A 14,630-nucleotide genomic window follows, 5' to 3' on the forward strand; every position below is an offset into this window, starting at 1 on the left:
AGACCCCCCATGAGTTACAGTTTACTTCGTGCAAACGCCGTGGGGAATGCCGCAACACGCGCACACCACAATCTCTCAAACACTGATCGAATAGAGTTCGTTCACCATCGTTCGTCTTGCATCATGTTGAAAGATAACACTACACGACTTTCCGGGTTGCAAAAGTAATGGACCGGAACCACCAAGCGCAGCCTGTTTCCTGGACCATCGCGATTGTCTCCATATGACGAACATTGATGTTTGGCCCGCTCGCTGTTGACAACCGGAGTGGCGTCATTGTCGTCGGCTGGCTGCAGCATTGCGCCCACATTCCCTACGACCTCTATACCGTCTTTATTAACGTCGCTAATGGCTTCAGTGATTTTTTATATCTGCTTTAATGACCTAACACGCTTTGGGAGCTTCGGGTCAATGTTTTGCAGCGTTTGGTCCGGTCAGAAACAGTCCGATTCCTCGTTCACTTTCGGGCGTGAGCTTCCTAGCAGTATCCATGGCATAAAAGTACTATGATATGGTTAACATGTATGTCTCCTGTGAGATTCTAGCGGCTTTGGCACGGACAGTCCATTTTTGGCTGGAGGAATGAACTTGCACGGTCGGAACATTATTTATTCTTAACTTTCAGGACCATGAACATTTTTTTATTCCGAATTCGGAATATATTCCGCAAAAAAATAACGCTGTAGCAGAGTGTTCGTGTGGCCCACTTCCCTAGCCCTGGTTGCTAGGCAAAGTAGCCCTAAGGAACACGGAGACACCACGTGACCTCCGGGAGCCCGTACACATAGCCTAGTGCAAGCACACGATGAATGTATCCTTCCACCTTCCACTACATACATCACCATCACTGGTGAGAGTGAGGGACACACCGGCGGGAGTGGGTCCTCACCGGTATCCGGTTTCTGCCGGAGCTGCGTCCACCGGCTGTACAGCACAGGCGGTATGCAGCTCCCGTTGCTGAGATACGCAGACGCTGCACAGCTTGCTTGCTTTTCGGCCAGCAGGGCTGCTTTGGGAAGTGCTCTCACAGAGCAGTCATCGAAAAACAGACCCGTAGGCTGGTCAGCTTATGCAGCCTATCCTGAAACCGTTCAACCACCTCTGCAGCTGGCCATTCGGCCGGCAAGCCGTCCTTGAACATTGGATTCCCGTCAATATGGCCCTTGCAACTTGCAGTTGCACCAGTTGCCCGGACTGCTTCAGCTGCTGCTTCGGCTGTTGCTGCTTCGGCTGCTTCGGCTACTGCTGCTTTGGATGTTACGCCGCTTTGGCAGCCCCCACGTCCCGACAGGTTCCTGTTCCAATGGAGCGTTACCGGGTTCCGGCGTGCTACTAAAGGCGCCACCGGTTAGGCGCGGCCCGGGCCTGTACTCCGACCCAGTGTCGCCAGGGGCCCGCGGAGCAGTTTCCGCGGTTTTCGAGGTATTCAAGCTGGCCCTGCCACCAGCCGCCGCCTTGCGCATCTGCTACCTCGCCGCTGCCCGCAACCGGGTGGCTGACGTGGTCAGTGCCGGCCAAGGAACCCTGCGCCGCCGCGGACGCTGTCCCGGCCGAGCTGTTGTTATTGCTGCTGCTGCTGCTGCCATTACTATTAGGACCGCCAATGTTGCTGCTGCTGTTGGCAGCCCGAGGCCTCTGTCGTAGGAAATTGCCAGCAGGATAAAGATTGGAGCATAAATGAAATATATTACACGTCAAAGAGGTCACGTAGAAGTGCAGGGCCTGCAGGGAATGGAGTCACAAATCTTCGTTCTGACTTGCATTTATAGCTTTGCATGACGCTAACATGAATGATATGATAATAATATGTACAAGGGAAACCTAAACACACAGCAAGAAATAAGAGCTTCCGTTTATTCGCTGCGTAATTAGAACCTCAGCACAGCGCGCCAGTAGTAAGTACTGCAGCACGCACAGCATGGGACACAGAACGAGAACAGACGACAGCAGTCCCCTGAAAGACGAAATACACGTGAGGACGTTTCTGGTCCATATGTATCTTTAATGGCACCTGCGTGATCGTAGGTTCACTGCGCTTGCTCATTGTTGAAATGCCCTTGATTGCTGGCTACAACAGGAAAGGATGAAGATTGCTATCTTAATATACACATAGCCTGCCTCACCTTTATTCGTCATATGCGTAGTGTTATGCGAACTGTGCCCCTACCATGGGCGACGTTTTACAGGCATCACAGAGTTCTTCCGATGGCTCAGATGATGGCACAGAAATTGAATCCAACTTTGTGAAATCAAGTATATCCTTACTTGAGGTGCTGCGAAAGTCGCCTTTCACGCCCCGTGTGGGAAATGCGCGCGAACGGGAAGGCGATTCCACAATGCCAGCACCGCAGCATCTACAACAACTCGTAGATACCACGGAAAAAACTGCCTTTGGGCAACATAATGGTGTACTGCCTGCGCGCCTGCGTACAACCGGCACACACGAAGATACCCACAAAAATAAGGCTTCTCCGGCACGTTATCTCAACGGTCCTTCCCTTGCAGCAATGCGGGGTGATTGCGCAACTCCCTTGGCAGGCGGCATCAGGGCTCACTCCAGCTCGAGCAGAGGCGACGGCAGCACAAATAGCGACGGTGACGACTACAACGACGACGTCGATGCGCCGCGCTTCAACCTTCTGCGGCCCTGCATACCTCGCGCAATGCCGCAAACAACTCACCAAGCTTCCGGAGCGGAAAACATCCTCGGAGCACTGCGATGCCAGCCTTGCGCACCTCCAGCTGGCGGATCAATTGCACACGCCGCGCAACGAAACGCCCTAAAGGAATTAAACCCCTGCCATGCGCTGGTAGGGGCTGTTTCTGCACCTGCTGCTGCACCTGCTGCTGCTGCTACTTCTGGTCCATCGAACTCAGCGGTTCCCCCTCCAACAAATCAATGTGCGATGCGCCCAGCGGTACTGACCGCTGGTGGCGCGGCTGCTACACCGCCACACTCCCTCGTGTCGCTCGGAGGTGGCGAGGGTCCGAGGAGACGCGGTGGGCCGGTGGGGCCGGCGGTGCGTTCGGAAGCGGCAGCTGACGCGGCAACGGCGGCGCCAGCGCCGCTGCCGCCATTGCGTATTGGCGATGTGGGTCACCGGCCCACGGGTCCATTCTGCGGCTGCGGCCCAACTGGAAGTGAACATGGGGCCGTCGCCGCTGGGCAGGCTAAGCCGCAACCGCCGTTGCCGTACGCGGCGCCAGCCGCTGACGCTGCCCGCCCGTCGTTGCTGACCATCACATCCGCCGTCCAATGCGCCACCAGGGGTGGCGCTAATAGCGGTAGTGGGGAAGAGGGCGGCAAGGAGGAAGAGGAGGAGGCGGAGATGGAACATGAGGAGGCGGCGGTGTGCCGGTTCAACCTTCTGCGCCGAACGTCTGCGGAGTTGCCGTGCAAGGTGGCGGCAGCGCCACAGCCGGTGCCGCCGCCGCTGCAGCGGATCGCCCTGAGGGGGCCCGCCGCCGCCGCGTCGGCGGCCAGCGAGGATGGTGACGATGAAGAGGAACAGGAAGAGGAAGAGGTCGTACCGCGGTTCAACCTGCTCCGACGCGCGCCAGCAGGGCTGGCCCGTACGGCGCCGCTACTACCACTATCTCGGATTGCTGGCGGTGGCGGCGGCGCCGCCGCTGCTGCGGCCGTCCAGTCTGTGGGAGATGTAGCATTGGGCCGTTCGATTACCTGCCATGCAGTCGGGACAGGAGGCGAACCAACCGCCGCATGCCTTGCAGCGGCCGGCTCGAGGACCCCACCACTTCTTGCACGGCAGGTCCACGCGGACGTCAGTAGCCCCAATCGTGTGTACGGCTGCGCCGCCGCGGTCGTGGCGGAGCCGTCAAATGAGCTGCCGCCGCCACAGCAAGGGTACGCGGCTGGTGGCATGGGCCCCTCAGCGTATCCTGCGGCTGCGGCGGCGGTAGCAGCCATGCCGATGGCAATACTTACGGCAACGTGTGTGGAAATGCCAGCTACAGCGTCGGACAGATGCGGCGACGGCGGCACCGGTGGCAGCGGCGGCAACATGAATCCGCCACATGCGGCTTCTCAAAGCGTGCCAGCGAGAGCTACCTCGGGTGAGATCATGAGAACAGCCCAGAATGTCGTACTCCGTACAATCCGCTCCGTCCGTACATTTCTATGTAACAGCCGCTGCTGGCGGCGAGCGGTGTCAATTTCGTCACTTGAGGGAGCGGACCATGGATGGACTTCTGCCACATGGGTGGGCTGGGGAAATATAATACCTTGTGACGCTTTTGACCTTACCGTAGGACCCACCATCCCGTTGAAGCCGCTTCCTCCCCTCTCCCATCCCACTATGTTGTTACGGACCGCCTTTCCACACCTTCCCGCCCCCAGGTCGCAGGAGGTTAGCAGCTACCGGTAGGCAAGTATCACCGCTGCCGTCCAGCGCCAGGTCGCCTATTGCGCCTCCGTCAGCAGCAGCAGCAGCGGTGCCGCTGGCGCCAGCTGCTGCTGCGAGTGGCAGTCACACGGGCCCAGCTAGTAGCTCCGATGCCGCACTGGCACGTGCCATTCAAGCCGCGCACCAACGGCGACGTTCCGCTCCAACGCGGCTCCGCTGCCTCTTTGGGGAAGACCATGACGGCGGTGGCGGTGAAGGTGGCGATGGGCCCAATGGCGACGGTGGCAATGGCGATGGAGCGGCGGCGGTGTACGGCTCGCACCCGCTTCAGCAGCCGCAGGCTGCCGATGACGTGCCCGGCTACGTCCGCGGTGATGGCCTTGGCAGCCCCCTCCATCCAGTAAAGGACCCAGAGGAGGCCGTCATACGCGGAGGACAGCCGTTGCCGCCAGCTCAGTCAAGGCGACAGCGACCCATGGGTCACAGTCTGCCGCCAGCCTACAACGGGGCGCCGGCACCGGTGCCAGCACCACTGCGCTGCACCTGGGAGCCCCCGGAACCTTTGGACATGTCGGCATCCGCCGGTAGTGGTTGTGGTGGTGGTGGTTGTGGTGGTGATGGTGGTGGGGAGGGCGGTTACTTTCCGGCGGACCTCGATGATGCGGATTATCGCGGGGGACATGCGCACGGGGATGGGGGAGACTGGTGGCCTCCCGGGGAGCGCGATAACCTGGCGGCGGCGGATGCTGGTCGGCAGCAGCAACAGCAACAGCAGCGAGAGCAGGAGCAGCGACAGCAGCCGTTGCATGCGCAATGTCGGAATCAGCCGCCGCCGCTGCCGCAGGAAAGGCCCAGCATGCAGCCGCCGGTGCCGCGGAGGGGTACCCGCGGCCGTTTGGCATTGCCGCCGATGCGACAGCCGATGCCGATGGAGGAGGAGGAGCAGCCACAAACCTGTCAGCCACTGCCACTGCCGCCTCAGAAGCTGCAGGCACAGCGAGATTACAACCAGCCGCTGCAGCGGCAGCGACAGCAAAATGCAGCGGCGACGGAGCAACTACCGGAACCCTGCCAACGCCAGCACCCGCCGTGCCAGACAATAGAACATCAGGGCCCTGCATCACAGCAACAACAACAGCAGCAGTCAGCTTTCGCAGCGGGGCAGAGTCAGGGCCAGGGCCTGAGCCAGGCACCGGCTGCTGCCGCCGCTGCCGCATTGGCCGCTGCAGGCCCCGCCGCCATCAAGCGCCGCTCGGCAGCAGCAACCAAGAACGCGGCTGCTGCAGCAGGTACCCAAAGCATCATGTCGTTTCTGCTGCGAAGGCCTCAGGCGCCCTCTCAGCTGGCAGCTGTAGCACCACCGGCAGTAGCGGCAACTGCCGCCTCAGCGCCCGTCTCTGCCGCCAGCAGCCCCCTGGAGCCTTCCGGCCCCTCCCAGAAACGACCCAGGCTGATGCGTCTATCGGCGCCGGAGGCCCCCGCTGCCGCCGCCACAGCGGCGGCCGCTGCTGCCGCTGTACGGCCCCGTCACGTTACTATAGACCTTGCAAGTAACGACGCCAGTGGCGAGGCGCGTGTTGGCACAGCCTGCGCTGATCTGGGCGGGTGGAACTTGACTGGCGGCTGCCGTACACCGGTTGTCGTACTGTTGAATGACGATGAAGGCGAGGATGGGGATGGGAATGGGAATGAGCTTGGCAGTAGCGCTGTTGCCGCAGGTGCAGCGGCGGCGGCGGCGGCAGCAGCACCAGCGGGTGTGCCGGGCAAAGGGCTGGCTGGCGGCGGGGAAGGGGGGTCCGCTGAGTTGGAAGACGAGGAGGAGGAACGTATGAGGACGGGGGCTGGGCGACAAAGAAGGCTGAAGCGGCGGCACACCGTGTTGTTTGGGGATGATGATGAGGCGGAAGGCGAAGGTGAGGACGGCGGTGGCGGCGCCGGTACCGCCGCTGCGGCGGCGCGAGGTTTCAGGCCAGTGTACGGAACGGGCGGCCAACAGGATGGGATGCCTGAGCGCGCCGCCGCCGCCGCCGCCGCCCTCTCAGGCCCATCTGACCCGCAGCACCAACCCCTGAAGAGCTTTGGACAGCAGCATCGACATCTCCATCAACATCACCATCACCACCATAATCAGCAGCATCACCCGCACCAGCAGCAAGGGCGTCAGCAGCCGCAGGAGCACCAACAAGACGAGGAGGACGTTATTGAAGACTGCTCGCAGGACGACGACGACGATTCTGAACTTCTTGGACTGCCGCGGTGCACAGACAGAGCTGCAGGTGGGCGCGGAGGCGCCGCCAGTGGATTTGGTAGCCTCAATGGCGGCGGAGGTTGCTTGTCGGGTATGGCCGCCGCCGCCGCCACCGCTGGCGGTGGCCGTCTGGCAGCAGCGGCAGCAGCTCGCCACAGCATCGGCGACGCGGGTGGGCGAGGGCTGGCCAGTGCCACCGCCGGCGGCTGCGGCGTCGAGGCTGTACGACGGCTCAGCCTACCGGCGTCAGGGGCTTTGCCGCTACAGCAGTCCGGTGGGGGGGCCCTGTCGCTCGGGCCGCGGCAGCCCCACACCGCCGGCCCGCAGCACCCGCACCCACAGCAGCACCCGCACCCACAGCCGCCGCCGCCGCCGCCGCGGGCCGAGGGCCCCTGGTGGACCTTGCTGCCGGACTTCGTGCCAGCTGCCGCTCTGGCCGGCGGGTACGACCCGAGGTGAGTGGCTCGGTGACTCGGTGGCCGGTGCATCCTCTGTATCATTGCCACCTCTTGGGGAAAACGGCTTCCTTTTAAAAACGGCTTCCCTGCCATCCGCACGCGGCTGGTTGGGTGGGTGGGTGGGTGGGTGGGTGGGTGGGTGGCCGGCCGTGTGCGTCCCCGCAGCTGCCTTGGAGGCGTCCCTCATCCCTCGCATAATTCCCTGTCGCTCTCAGGGTTGGGGGACGCTTCTCCGTGCGCCGTGTGTTTTCCGACCGGGTGCACATCCCGCTCTTGACCTCAGCCACTGTAACTGACACGTACCACAGCTGCCGCTACCGCTGTAAGGGTGTTTCTTAACACCTTGTCACACTTTGCACCTTGTTTTGTCAAGTATTGATATTTTGTTGGTGTTTTACAATTTGTTGAACGCGGTAACACCCTTTTCAGTAGCTGCTCAACCGAGCCTCACTCCCCGCCTTGATGCTGGTCTGTGCTCCTCTCCTCCCCTATGTATGCGGACCCGGGAATGGATGCAGACCTGGCCCGCGGCCCGAGCCCGTGTTCATATTGTACCAGAGACAGTTCAACGGCCCGGCCAACTCGGCCGTCGCGCCCATGCATCGCACCACACGACGTACACCTGCAGCGGGCACTGCTGCAGGGCCGAGTGGCAGCGGCGGCGGCGGCGCAGCAGCAGCAGCAGCAGCTGGTCCCAACGGTACGTACGGCACGGGAGCAAACGGAGGAGGGCAAGGCGCTGGCGGCGGAGGGTTCGGCGGAGCCGACAACGACGTCTTTGACTGGGCGCGGGAGCTACGTAACGACAAATCACGTGCTGGCGGCGGCGGCGGAGGGTCGTCGCGCTCCAGGAGGGCTTCAGCGCCGACGGCAGGGGGCGGCAGCGGGGCGGCGGCGCTTGGTGACGTTGGCGGCGGTGGCGGCGGTCGGTGGTACACCAATAGCTCTGGTATCAGGGTGAGGAGCAATGGGGGTCGTACTTCGCCGTACGTTCTCCACTAGAAAGGGGAAGGGGAGGATGGGATGAAACGGATGCCTACCAAACTCTGATGGTACATCGTCGCCTGAGGTTTGGCGGTTGGGTCAGGGGGGGGGGGTGGGAATGAGACGTGGGGAGTCCCATCCACCTTGCTGCTGCTGCTGCTGCTGCTGCTGCTGCTGCTGCTGCTGCCGCACCTTCAGCTTACCATTACAGGGTAATTTAAATCGTATGGCCGCCTTGCTAAAATACTTTATACGACGGTTGCAAAACTCTCTGTGTGCTGACTTTTTCTGAGCGCCAGCTAGACAGCTGAACACGGGCATGGCGGAGGTTGTTTTGTTAAAGGACGATTATTCCGTCGTGGTCGTTCGCCATTGTCAACAACGAACAACCTTAACACCACCAACACCAATAACAGCACCCGTAGCACCAATAACAACAGCAACACGGGCCTCCTGACACGTGCGCTACTCGCAACTGCGACCCCGCATCCCACCAGGTCTACGTAGAGGGCGGCCAGGAGTACACGGGACGTGAAGCCTACAAGCGATACCGGAGGTCGTCGTTGGGAGGGGAACCTGACGAGGCCCACCCGGCGGCGAGTGTGCGACGCGGCCGAGGCGGCAGCAAGGGCAGGGGACGCAAGGGCAGGGGACGCAAGGGCAAGGGTGGCGGCAAGAGCAAGGCGGCGGCGAGTGACGGCGGCGTGAGGAAAAAAGGCAGTGGCGGCAAGAAGGCGGCGCCGGCTGCGGGCGTGTGGCTGGCAAAGGGCAAGGGCGCGAAGGGCAAATGAGCGTTGGAGGGGGGCTTGGCTTTGCAAGAGCACAGGAAAAGCGGCGGGAATTCGGCCGTGTTTTTCGGTCGCTACGAAGGGCGCCTTTGCGTAGCTTTTGTGTTGTGTGAGATGGGAAAGACGGGAGAGAGTGTTAATGCTGTGAACACCAGGGGTTAGTTTGCACCAAGGGGACTCGACAGCCCACTTCCACGAAGCTGGTGCACTTCTTGCACCGTGCGTGTACCAGCAGGACGGTGTCCTGATAAATGCCCCGGGGTCAGCGGTTCAGTTTCGTCACGAATACTTTGGAACTTGTCGCAGCACCGTGTGAGTGGATCTGTCAGCCCTAGCTCTTGACAGGTCCATCCAGAGTCATACATTTTTTAATGCCTTAATGGATACTGAAAGAATTTGTTGGCAGGTTACTCCTCAATCGTTATGGACCGTGCTATAAGCATCGACGATGTCGTCCCTTACCAAACAGAGTTAACCGCAAGTCACGTCATCGAGGGCGATGCTGACTGGTAGTTTTTTGTTGCAACTCTGGGAGGAACGCTCAACAATTTCCATGTCCAAAACCGTGGGTGGATGGTGCCCGAGCTTTCGAACCGGTCAACCGCAGGGTGCTGCGAGGTGCCCTACAGCTCCAGGGCGAGACCAGGTCGAGGACTGGACGGCGCAAACGGAGCTGTACTTCATGTCAGGCTTTTCAATCTTTCACATCTTGCAAGCTAAAGATTGTAATTTGCAGTTTGATAATTTGCAAGCTTTCGAAACAGGCTAAGCTGCCGCGTCAGAAGTGGCCATCCAGCGCTTCGCGCGCTCTTTCAGCCTGTTTCAGCCTGCTTCAGCAACACCAAGATATAGAATCGTTAGCAAGCCAAGCGGTGCTAGCCATTCAGCCGTAATATCAAGCGAGCTATGCGCACCATCCTTTTGGTTATTTCACGTCCCCTGGGTCGCGTCTTCCAAAGCCCTTCGTCTTGCTCTGTGACCTTCCCTTTTTGCCGCAATTTTGCGCTATCGTCCCCATCACACCGGCATCCGCCTTTTCCGTTTGGGCAACTTTGTGGATTAACAAAAGGCGTTCCGGACGGGCAGCCATCTCGGAAGCGCGCGCGGCGTCCGTTGCCGTTATCTGTAAGCAGCAATTTCGGGACGTTGACGGATTTTTCTGAAGACCGCCACGATAACAGCGAACGGCCTGAGGCCCGCGAAATGGCTGACCCGCGAGAGTTCCAGGTAATCGATGAGGTCCTTTTCCGCATTGTTTTCCAGAGCTCTCCTCGCCACCCTTTTTTGTTGCTGGACGTCCGCGCTGCCGCCGCGCTCTGCTGCTGCCACCGCCGCCTATGCTGTTGCTTCCTCTGCCGCCGTCGCGTTGGTGCTTTTACCGCAGACCGTCAGCCCGGGGCGACTTCATGTGCACGAGGGTATCTTACCGCAACGCGCCCGCGGTGCCGTATTCGACATGGACGGCACCCTGCTGGACACAAACGATAGGTACGTATATTCGAACAGTTGCACACTTCGACCTCCATTTTTTTACAGCTTGAAAGTGCGCACACGCTTTTATGTGGTTTTCAAGTGAACTCCACGCGTTATAAGGTGATTTTTCGCATCCCACTTTTTCGCATCTCGTTTGCATAATGTCGATAATGTACATGCCCGTACATGAACCAACAAACTAACCACCATGCAACTATAAACCGAAACAGAATGCGACTCTGGCATGAAATCCCCACAGACTTTTCCGCATCCGCGCCCACCTTCAGAGTCGTTGTTTCATCGTACAAAGCAGATCGCATCACATACACGCATAGACCACCGCATACCCCACCCGAACACGTTCCTCGGGCCCCCCTCTTACAGCACTCCTTGAACCTCCGGCCGTTGGCGATTTGGGCATTGGCGGCTGATTCCTTGTCTCTTACATACGAACCCTGCCTCCCAGTCTGGCTGAGGTTGCTGCGGGTGGTTGCTTCCTCACCCACGTAGCCGCCCACATCGCAGCGACCCCTACCACAGTCATCTGCAGTTGGGATATCGGATACGTCGCCCTTACTTGCTACGATGTATTCAGCGAGGCCTACCCTTACCCCGTTGCCGGCTGTTGTCATCTTTGCGTCTTATCGTCCACCTTCGCAAAGAGATGTGGAGAGAGTACATTTTTCCCTCCTCGGGGGGGGGGAAGTGCTGCCATGCACCGTGCACAGTGCTTCCAATTACGTGCCATCCAAGTCATAACTCCCATCAGCCACCCTTTCCCATTACATGATTCGGACGCCGGTTTTCATTGCGTCGTTTTGAACCCACACCCACACCCACACCCACCAGCATAAGAGGTTCAAATTTGGTCGCTCGCGTGTTACTCAACCTGCGACCTCGCCGGGGAGCGGCTCGGCACTTATAACCCTAAAAGCATACACACGTGTGGGTCGTATCTTGTATGTGCACAACTCCCCCCGCCCCACCCCCGGGCTCCACACACCCGCCTTTCGCCCCCCGCACAATCCACAAAGGCGTGTAGAGAGCTGGCAAGCCGCATGTTCCCAACACGGCCTGCACATGGACAAGCCCACCTACATGGCGCTCACGGGCATGTCGGGCCAAGATATCGTGGACAGGTTGTGCGCTGACCAGGTGATGTGGATGGGAGGGGCACGAGGAGGAGGGAGGTTTGGGAGGGGGTGTAGTCGGCCAAGTAAAAAGAGCTGCACGATGATGAAGGTTGATGGGGGGTTAAGAAGGGGGACGGCCTGAAACCTTGCTGGTAGCAGCAGCAGCAACAGCAACAGCAGCAGTCCAGCACGTATACATATGCATTGGCAATAGCAGCCCGAAAGTACTACCCGCCTGCCGCCTCACTAGACCCCACACCTGTCCTTGCTTAATGATTTGATGGGAAGCGGCAACGGCAGAAGCAGCACCTTCTGAAGCGCACCGCACCTTCTGCTGTCCGCAGGGTGTTGACCTGCCCCTGGAGGCCCGCCGCGATCTGGTGACGGAGGAGAACCGGCTGTTTAAGGAGCGCGGGCTGCCGGCTAGTCCCGCGGTGAGCCCCGTCCTGGATGTGTTGGATGAGGCCCAGAGGCGCGGCATGAAGCTGGCGGTATGCAGCGGGGGCACGAGGGACGCGGTGGAAAGGGTGAGTGCACCGGCTAGGGAAGGGGCAAGGTAGGGGGTAGAGGGGTAGGGGTGTGAAGTGGTTGGCCGCTGAAAAGGCTTCTGAATATGCTGGCAGAGCGCCTTAACGGATATTTATAGGCAATGTGTGTTCCGTACTGTACAGCAGCTACAACAGGTTGTAATAAGAGGTGGGAGAGGAAGTGGTGGTCGGGGAGAATGGGTGGGGGCCAGGGGGCAGGGGGATTTAGCATTGGGGGGATTTCTGATGAGATGTGTGCATCTCTCTCTACATATAACATAGTGAATGATTGACCGGAAAGACCTTAAATAACACAGAAGAAGAGTAAAATCAATTTGTGGGACGGAGCACGTGGGCATATATGGTTGGTGGTTGTGATCCCGTCACCATGCATAACATTTATCTCGCTTCAAACCGCCTCACTCCTCTCACACTAAGCTCCCCCCCCTTTCGTGTCGGGCTCCAGCAATTTGCAACTTCGGATGCTGGCAGTTGTCTTTCCCTTGTTGACTTGGCATATCATCCCTCCCTCCCCCCCAACACACACCCACACACAGTCTCTGTCTGAGAGGGGCCTGGCCGACCGCTTTGAAGCCATAGTCACCTCCGCTGATGTGCCTCATGCCAAGCCTGAGCCTGACATCTTCCTGTTGGCTGCGGAGCGCCTGGGGCTGCGGCCGGAGCAGTGCGTGGCCTTCGAGGATGCACCCATGGGCAAGCAGTCCGCGCGAGCTGCGGGTTACCTTGCTGTGGTGGACGTTACTAAGCTGCCAGGTCACCCAGATGGGGTTGGGGGCGGCGGGAATGATTCGGGGAGGGGTGGGTAGGGGAATAACTGGCGCTTCTGCTGGCTCGCAGTGAGGGAGGAGCTGGACATAATTGCATTTTTGGGGTGCATGTTGTTGTGATGGTGGTGAAAGGCAGAAGTCCGTTCGGAATTGGGTCTGAATATGTTGTAATTGGTAACTATGCCGTTGCTTAAGCACGTATTGCATACAACCTTAGCATATCGTTGTGTTACAAGTTAAGCGGATAGGCGCCAGAACTAATGAAGGCAAGAGCCCAGAGATGCCGTGCAATCTGCACGGCATGATACCGAAACCAGTTCGTCCAGAGAGCAAACCGCCACAAACTTAGTTCTCCAACAGAATATCCTGATTGCTTTAAAAACATGACCCTCGATCCTCACAGCTCACTCGTGGAACGGACCTATCTTAGGGTCCCACTTACTCGCTTAGTAATCACTTAGTAGCATCAACTACAGTGATATTTACCAGCGGCGACAACAGCTTCTTCATATGTCGCAGCTCTACTAACTGCCTAACACACGAAGTAACCAAAATATCCTTTTCTTTATCTCAACAGAACAATACAAGAAATGTTACAAAAGCTTTTGCAGCAACGTATTTAGTTTACATCTGTCACAGATTTGAAAATTTCGAAAATCTGCGCCTGAACAGCTCAACAGTGGCAGTTAAAATGTCAATCTTAGACCTCCAGAAAGGAATTGCTAACTTCAGAATTATATATCGAGAAAGCATTTACCCCTAGTATGTTGCTTAATGCATTTAAGGCCATTGGCCCACCATAACGAAACCTACCTGCATCATTCGCAATGTCCTTCTACGGCCAAACTAAAGGCTAAGTGGATCGGATACAATAGTGATTGCCAGAGCGTTACATAAGCAACTAACGGCTCAGCTCAGCCACAAACCACTATTCTACAAGAATACCAGGCCGAAGACGATGTGCCCCTAGTATGTAGCGTACTTCATATGCATTTAATGACCATTTTGAAAAATTGGAATCTGTAGCGTAAGGAGATATCCAGGTCGAGGATGTGGATTACGATGAGTTATTCGCTCCCACAAGTAGTCATGCCACTTTTCGCGCTTTCCATTCTAAGGCTGCTGCTAAAGGGCTTGAAGTCCACCATCTCGACGTACGCACAGCATTTTTTCATGGCAATTTGGACAAGCTGGTTTACGTTGATCAGTCTGAAGGTTTTGTGACTAGCGAGCGTGGTCAAAAGTGCGGGTTGTTGACAGTTTGCGCCAAGCTAGTCGGGCTTGGTACATAGAATTAGTCAATAAGGTAGGGGGAATCGGTTGTGTTGTTTCTGACGCAAATCCTAGCGTGTCCGTCAAGCGTCAGGGCGCTCATGTTGTTGAGTTGCTCGTTCATGTTGATGATCTTTTGATCGGGAGTGACTCTTAAGGATTTAGTAGCGCAGTCTAAGAAAGAACTGGCGAAGGATTTTGGATTGCGTGATTGGGGCATATTCGGGCAAATTGGGGCGACGTGTCATTCTTCTTGGGAATGGAGCTTGTGCGTGATAAGTCAACTGGCACCATCAAAATCTCCCAAAAGAAATAAAACATAATTTGGCGTCCATACGAAGATCCGGTGAAGTGGTTCTGGTTATGGATAGTAGTACATAATTCCAAAGAACATGCGAATAAGCGAGCCTGTTCCGAGAGTGTCCGGGGGCAGCAGGTGCCACACATGATAACACGAAATCCTTTAGTTGGTTTAATTAGTTGTACGTCCCCCCCCACACACACACACATACACACATATGCATATACGCACACGCATACGCACACGCACACGCACACACATATAAAAACTTCAAGCTGCAAGCCACCTCCATCC

At 57.9% G+C, this 14,630-nt stretch overlaps 2 protein-coding genes across 2 annotated transcripts in view; both read left to right on the forward strand.

Annotated features, from left to right (window-relative positions):
- VOLCADRAFT_96761 (uncharacterized protein) overlaps window positions 1–8,845 on the forward strand; it is a gene marked incomplete at both ends in the record, with an annotated part of 9,191 nt that extends 346 nt beyond the window's left edge. Inside the window, 9 exons of the mRNA XM_002955775.1 lie at window positions 2,977–3,020; window positions 3,269–3,876; window positions 4,358–4,884; window positions 5,209–6,277; window positions 6,441–6,886; window positions 6,940–7,067; window positions 7,286–7,392; window positions 7,699–8,027; window positions 8,552–8,845. Of these exons, the coding sequence (XP_002955821.1) occupies window positions 2,977–3,020; window positions 3,269–3,876; window positions 4,358–4,884; window positions 5,209–6,277; window positions 6,441–6,886; window positions 6,940–7,067; window positions 7,286–7,392; window positions 7,699–8,027; window positions 8,552–8,845 (3,552 nt within the window). The remainder of the gene's footprint in view (window positions 1–2,976; window positions 3,021–3,268; window positions 3,877–4,357; window positions 4,885–5,208; window positions 6,278–6,440; window positions 6,887–6,939; window positions 7,068–7,285; window positions 7,393–7,698; window positions 8,028–8,551) is intronic.
- Window positions 8,846–10,076: 1,231 nt separating this feature from the next.
- On the forward strand, window positions 10,077–14,055 carry VOLCADRAFT_96762 (uncharacterized protein; the record flags this gene model as incomplete). The annotated part of the gene is made up of 5 exons (XM_002955776.1): window positions 10,077–10,330; window positions 11,350–11,470; window positions 11,793–11,975; window positions 12,533–12,794; window positions 13,928–14,055. The coding sequence occupies 5 exons, from the start codon at window positions 10,077–10,079 to the stop codon at window positions 14,053–14,055; spliced, it is 948 nt and encodes a 315-aa protein (XP_002955822.1).
- Between the last annotated feature and the right edge of the window lie 575 nt (window positions 14,056–14,630).

The sequence above is a fragment of the Volvox carteri genome, assembly GCF_000143455.1.
Source record: "Volvox carteri f. nagariensis unplaced genomic scaffold VOLCAscaffold_55, whole genome shotgun sequence".
NCBI classification, from domain to species: Eukaryota; Viridiplantae; Chlorophyta; class Chlorophyceae; order Chlamydomonadales; family Volvocaceae; genus Volvox; species Volvox carteri.